General features: G+C 41.8%; 1 protein-coding gene across 1 annotated transcript in view; it reads left to right on the top strand.

Moving 5' to 3' along the window:
• Positions 1–497: 497 nt before the first annotated feature.
• The window catches only part of LOC105560263 (protein patched), a 15,360-nt gene continuing 9,068 nt past the window's right edge, over positions 498–6,789 (top strand). Inside the window, exons 1-5 of the mRNA XM_012009212.1 lie at positions 498–522; positions 856–1,045; positions 1,936–2,005; positions 5,572–5,669; positions 5,945–6,164. Coding sequence (XP_011864602.1) covers positions 498–522; positions 856–1,045; positions 1,936–2,005; positions 5,572–5,669; positions 5,945–6,164 — 603 coding nt within the window. The remainder of the gene's footprint in view (positions 523–855; positions 1,046–1,935; positions 2,006–5,571; positions 5,670–5,944; positions 6,165–6,789) is intronic.

Here is a 6,789-nt window from a genome sequence, read left to right as displayed (position 1 = left end):
TCGTGCCCCGAATAACAATCTACATACGAAAACTATTTGTCCATCGAATAATTGTGTACCATTCAATGAATATTTAAATGAAAAGAAAAACAATAAAAATTCAGACGCAAAGCGACATTTAACCCTTTGAAGCACGGTGGAACATGTATGTGTGGTTACACCTCCTGAAAGTAAAAAACCAATAGATACTTCCTTCACTCCGATGTCTTTACAACTTCATATCTAGAAAGTTTTTCATTTGCTAATTCTGAAGCTGAAGTCGAAATTCTAAAATTACCGACGATTGACTCAATGTAGCAGCTCAAAGTTAAAATTTTAATTAAACAAGTTTGTTTTCTATAAGATAACCTGTAGTCGAACAATTATATCTATAAACGACTTTCCGAAATTAGGTATCTGGGAGTTTTCAGATCACAGATTTCTAATTTAAAGTCAAAATTTGAAAATCTGGAAATTCAAACTAGCGAATCCAATATAAAGAGTTAAAATTGCAAAATATGCAATCGATTGATCTGGAACTCGGTAATTTTTCAGGTTGCTGATGACACTATAAGGTCAGATTTACAAAATTTATAATGGCGGATCCAACGTGGCGCCTGAAAATCTGCATTTGAATTTTGTAATTCTGACACCAGAATCGTAATCAGTGACCCAAAAAACTCTTAAGTTTCAGAAAAATCGACTGAAAGGAAAAATGTATGGTTCAAAGGGCTAAGTAATTTTCGTCGATTCATATCTATATGTACTCGATGTTTTTTTTTAACGCAGTCACGGAATTATAATTGAATTACAATACGCTCATCGCAATTATTTTTGAAGCAGGTGAACTAATCGCTCACTGACTTTCGTTTGCAGAAGGTGGAAGGTTGCAAAAGGAGCTCACCTACGCGTCGGAAGTGCTCGGCGAGACAACCGCCTCGACTCACCAGCTCGTCATCCAGACGCCGAGGCATTCCGGGGCGAATATCCTGCACCCGGCCGCGCTTAGGGAACACTTGGCAGTGCTGGAGGCTGCGTTGGATATAGAGGTGCACCTGTTCGATATGTAAGTCCTTTCCTCCGCTCACTGCGCTTTCTCATTTGTATACGGAAAGGGAACGTCCGGCGTTTAATTCGAGAGTTGAATTAATTAGAAACGGAGAGAGATAGAGACTAGCCGCTCGGCGGCATAATTAATCCCCACGACGGGATCGTGGCGTTTATACAGGGTGACCTGTTAGCGGTGATGCAAATCGGAAGAGTAGGAATTATGCGCGAAAGAGAGAATAAATTGAGAATGCGGAATTATATGACTTCCTATAAAACTGAAATATATATATATTTTTAGAAAATTGAATTGGAAAATCGATAGCGTTTATTGTATATTGAGCTCGGATTTAATGAGATGCTGCATCATAGGCTGATGAATGAATTTGTTTCATGAGAATATGGGTAACTGTATGGTACCCTATTTAATAAAATAGAAATGATGTTTATATTTCATAAATATCGCAATTTGTCAGCGACACTCTTCAAATTTTGATTATTGTCTTTTTTAAATAGCTTGTAAATTGTTTTTAATAACCCACTTCTTCACGTACTTTGACTGTAGGGCACTTAATCTTGCGAATGATTTAATCTCAAAGCTGACGGGAGATATGAATTTTTCAATTTCCAAGCTCAATTTTTGCGGAAGCAAAGCTTCGTGTGAGAGAAGGGTTTCCTTTGTATTTCCGATTTCTTCATATAAGACCATTTATCGCTCTCTTCGTCTCTTCAATCCGCGCGTTTTAAGATCGATTCACTTTAGCCAATATCTGTAAACGCGCAGATAAAATTGTCAACGTGCCGCTTAATTCGCGCGATCGCTCTTTACCGCACGTCGACCGTCTGTTACTTTAAGAATGAAATGACGCAAAGAGTCTCGTAGTCACGAATGCAATGTGTCATTTGCAGCACGTGGAAGCTGAAGGACTTGTGTTACGCGCCGAGCATACCCAACTTCGACATGCACTACATCGATCAGGTAATACAGCTAGCATATATACGCACGTATACGCATCCCGGACGGATGCACGCGCGCGCGCGCGCGCGCGCGTACAGCATGAATGGCGCGCGCAAGCACGTGTTTACGCACCGTCTCCCGGTCCCATTAGACCCCTAGTGAAGGCATCAATGCGCGCACGTGACACGTGCACGACGTACCCGCGTAATAAGCTATCGATAGCCGTCGTTAGCGAAATATCGCGTACGTCCGGTATCGAGATTTTCACCACTTTACGCTATTGTTTTGTGTTTGAAAAACGTTTAATCGATATGTTTCTATGACATATAAAATGTATAAAAATATGTATAACTAGCACGCTTGCTCGGCTTCGCTCGGGTCTCCCTTTTTTTGAAAGCAACTTTTTTGGACATTTCATTATTTCTTATCCACATATTTTATTTCACTCCGTTTGTGAATAATTATGTCACACCTTTCGAATTCACTTCCAACTATAGTAATTGCAACCTCATTAACAGTTGGAGCATTAAAACGTCTTTCATGTTCCTCAACTGGTCTCTTATCCGCTCGAGTAACAACTTTATGTTCATCCGTTCTTTGCAATGCCGTTTTAATATCTTTACTAAATTATGTTAAAGTGCGCAGCATTTACAGCAAAAGTCGCTGTCAATTTAAAACAATATTTCGTCTTACACCGAGAATGTTTTCACAGCGTTGATCGGCTTCTTCTTGTTCATTTCCCATGAAGTAAATTTGTAAAAACTTCGGTTTCTTATTTCCGACAGGAAGAATTGACTCGACTACCTATTGTCATTAAAAAATGACGTTTCAGAGACAGTTTACTTGCATCTCTGAGACGCCCGCATGCAATGTTATGTTTTCCTAAATGCGCAAAGTTATTTCGAGCTTTTATAAATGCACCAATTCTCATTTTAATTGATTTCAAGGGGCAAAAGTTGTTTTTAAATTTGCGCGAAGTTATTTTGATCTATTCGAACTTTTATAAATGCACAAATTCTCATTCTAATTATTACAATTACTTTTAAGTACGGCATATAAAAAGGCGAAAATTGATATTGATTTTAGTACACGGTAGTTGGATTTCCAAGTTAAAAGATAGCCTATATTTTTCGCAGAACCCTACTGAATAATTATGCCAAACTTGATTCGGCTCAGTCCATTGGCACAGAATTGTGTAAAGACAGACAGACAGAATTTCACATATATATATATACGTTTCATATATCATGAAAACGTATCAAACCGTCGAAATGTCTCGTATAAAAACAGTATTTTTAAACTAGTCAAAAGAGAATGGTAAAGTATAGATATTTTAAAACGTTTTATAACGTTTATTAAATGATTAAAAAAAGATGTTAAATTTTAAACGTATATTCTTTCAACGTTTGTTAAACGTACTTTGAACATAACCACGTCGCTTGGGTTATTAATAATCTGTGCCGTTGAACTCGTTTTTATTTAATTCTTCAATAATTTTCGAAATTTCTATCTTTCATTGTCTCTTTTTTAAATAGCTTATAAATCGTTTTTGATAACTCACTTCACGTACTTTGACTGTAGGACAATTTATCTTGCAAATTATTTAATCTCAAAGGTGATGGAAGATATTAATTTCTTTGCGGGATTTATGCAATAATCGAAAGATTAATCGACACGACGTGCGCTATTATTGATAGGGATCTCTCGAGAAATATCACGTGGGAGACGTTTAAAAATTTATGACAACTCCGCATCGATATCCGCGTCGTCGAGGAGAGATCGACGTGCGTGTACGCGCGTTACATCATTTTGCGCGCGGCTAACGAGTGAGCGCGTTAGAGAACGAACGGCGGTGCGGTGGCTGTGGTATTTCGAGGAGAAAAACGCGCGTCTCAAGATCTCATCACGAACGCCAATCCGCCGCTTCCGGGACATTATAAACGTGTTTCGCGCAAGGGACTGCTTTTTTATGCGTCGTCGAAAATTTTTACGCATGGCCATGAATCTGGCCCTCTCTTTCTCTCGCTCCCTCGCTTTCTCTCTTAACATTGCACAATACGTACAATTCCGTTGTCATTTAATTTAATTAGAAGCAGGTATATCCAATTATTCTTCTACGAGGGGTAAACCGCTTTTTCTGGGGGCATTAGGATTTGCTGGGACTTTATAAAGGTAAAATAAGATAAAGAAAGATAAAACAAGGCAAATAAAATAAAACAAGACAATAAGATAAAGTAATGCTCACTGGGCATTAGTAGGCATGGATGTAGATGATTTTGGCCAGCGGTTTACCTCTCGTTCTTCTATTTGCGCCACACGAAGAGATTTGAGACAATGCGTGGAGGAGTAGCTTGCTTTTTTGCTAGTAATCTCAACAATAGCAAGAAGTATACGAGGGAGCGAGCGGGAAGGGTTTTCTCCGTATAGAGCGGTAAACAAAATCCGATCCGACTAATGTCCGGCTTCGACATTAACGATCGTCATACGGGTTTTCTGGGTACTAGGCCATTACCGAGGGCCCACCTCTGGGTTCCAGGAAACTCGAATAGGGCGGTCCCGCGCACCACGTTCTTCTTTCGTAACCCTCGCGCGCGCCTTGCATCTCGACGGCGGGATAAGATCATCTTAGATTACACACCCCGTGCAATATCTGACAGCTGCTCAAACAGAGCTCGGATCCCGGTCGCCCTGTTGCGCTTCCCCCGAATGACACTTGAAAAGCGATCTCGCAGAACTCGCCCAATTTGCACTCATTAGGATATGACTCGCCAGTCGTTCGCGAGTCAACGCTTCGTCCAGCCAATTCGACGTTTTCGATTTCCGGAACGTTTTAACCGAGCGGTAAACAGCTGACTAAAATCATGTATACACCAACGCCTACTAATGCGCCAAAATTTGACAGTAATGTCCAGTGGGCATTACTTTATCTTATTATCTCATTTTATCTTTTTAGATTCTTTATAGTTCCCCGGTAAGGCCAAATAACACCCACTAATACAAAAAAATGCCTAGTAATGCCTAGTAATGCCGCAAATCTGTTATACAATGCCCTCAGCGGTTTGCCCCTCTGTTTAACGATAATGAAATTGCATTGAACTGAATTAAATTGGAGACTCGCTCTATGTCGTTGGAATTGCAAATTTTCCTACGCGTATGAAACCGCGCGCGGACGTGCGCGCGCCGTATCGGTTGCACACGCACGGGGCAAGGTTGCGAAGGGCTCGGGACAAGAGAGCGAGCAATTAGCGTTGAATAATGACGCCGGCGTCCCGCTGCGGTATGCGGCATCATGTTAGGTGTGGTTCGAGCCGTTCCACGCTGAAACGATCACTTTTCGGAGCGGAGAAAGTAACTCTCCGAATTTTAATCACCTTGGAATCTCTCATACAGTACAGGAAATTCCAAGGCGTTTAAACACGAACGTGCGTGCAGTTTTATTGCCGGAAAGTATTGTTTGTTATAGAAAAAAAAACATTAAGCGCCAATTAACGATGATATCCAAGCGTATCGTTTCGTTAGCGATATCAGAACGCATTCGTCTCCTGCGAGAAGACGTGCGTATTTATTTCTTTTTCTTTTGTTCGCAGATCTTCGAAAGTATTATACCTTGCGCCATCATCACCCCGCTCGATTGCTTCTGGGAGGGTAGTAAACTCTTGGGCCCGGAGTTTCCCGTTCACATACCGTGAGTATCGTCAGCTTTTTCGCAGATTTAATCACAGATAAAAAAAAGTGTTTAGCGACAAATTTCTAAATCCTTCAAATTAATTTCATACTAACGCGCCAACACTCGAACGTTGCAATTTCATTAAACACGTAAATGTTACGTGTAAGTAATGTGCTTTTAATGTTAACTTTTACGCTCGGCCATGGATCTGTTTGTTCGAGTTCGATTATGAATATTAATTGATTGAATAAACGAGCTTCGTTGACGGAACCATTTCTTTTCCGATTGAACAGCGGTGTGAAGAACAACAGACGCGTTAAGTGGACGAATCTCAGTCCCTCGACATTGTTGGACGAGATACAGGTCTTGGTTGAGTCCAGCAAGTTTCCGTTTAAAACGCTCGAGGATTACATGAGGAGGGCCGGGATAACGAACGGCTATCAGGGCAAGCCCTGCCTGAATCCGGAGGATCCAGAATGCCCGGAAACCGCACCTAACAAACTATCGAAAAAGGTAAACGAATCCGCCAACACGGCCGTTTCGCGCGGCTCAACGTCAATCGTCGATTCTATTGAATCCTATAAAATCGCTAAACAGATAGATGGAGTCGCTCGATAGAATTTATAATACAATTTGCAGCGCGAGAGGCATAACAACCGAGTACGTGCCTCGACTACGAGTAGATTTCGGAAACGGGACAAGGATGGGATAGGAATCCGCGATAGTCGCGGCCTGTAATTCGATGAACGCGGTGCGCGCCGCTCGTTGAACGGAAAGAAAGAAACGTAGCCGCCACCGCCGCCGCGACAAGATAATATAAAGACTGTCACCGGTGGGACATTCGTCCGTGCGACTCGCGCCGGGAATAACAAGCGATCGATTTGAAATTCTCTACCGGATACGACGGCTGCCGGTTGTGCGCACGTACGCATACGCGGACCGGTGCTTGGGGCGTCTTTGATGTCCGGCCCGCGGAATGACGACGATGAATATTTAACCGCGCGTCTCCGCGCGATCGAAATCGCCCGGTTTCTTTCGCTCGCGAGAGAGGCTTTTGCCGGCCGCCGCGCATCGGCTTGCTCTCGTTGCGACGACGGTTTCGATTTAGATTATACTTTCTTTTTCTTTTTGGTTGACG

Source organism: Vollenhovia emeryi, unplaced genomic scaffold (assembly GCF_000949405.1).
Source record: "Vollenhovia emeryi isolate VEMERY1.0 unplaced genomic scaffold, V.emery_V1.0 DF939235.1, whole genome shotgun sequence".
Classification (NCBI taxonomy): domain Eukaryota; kingdom Metazoa; phylum Arthropoda; class Insecta; order Hymenoptera; family Formicidae; genus Vollenhovia; species Vollenhovia emeryi.
This window is presented reverse-complemented; position numbering and strand designations above follow the sequence as displayed.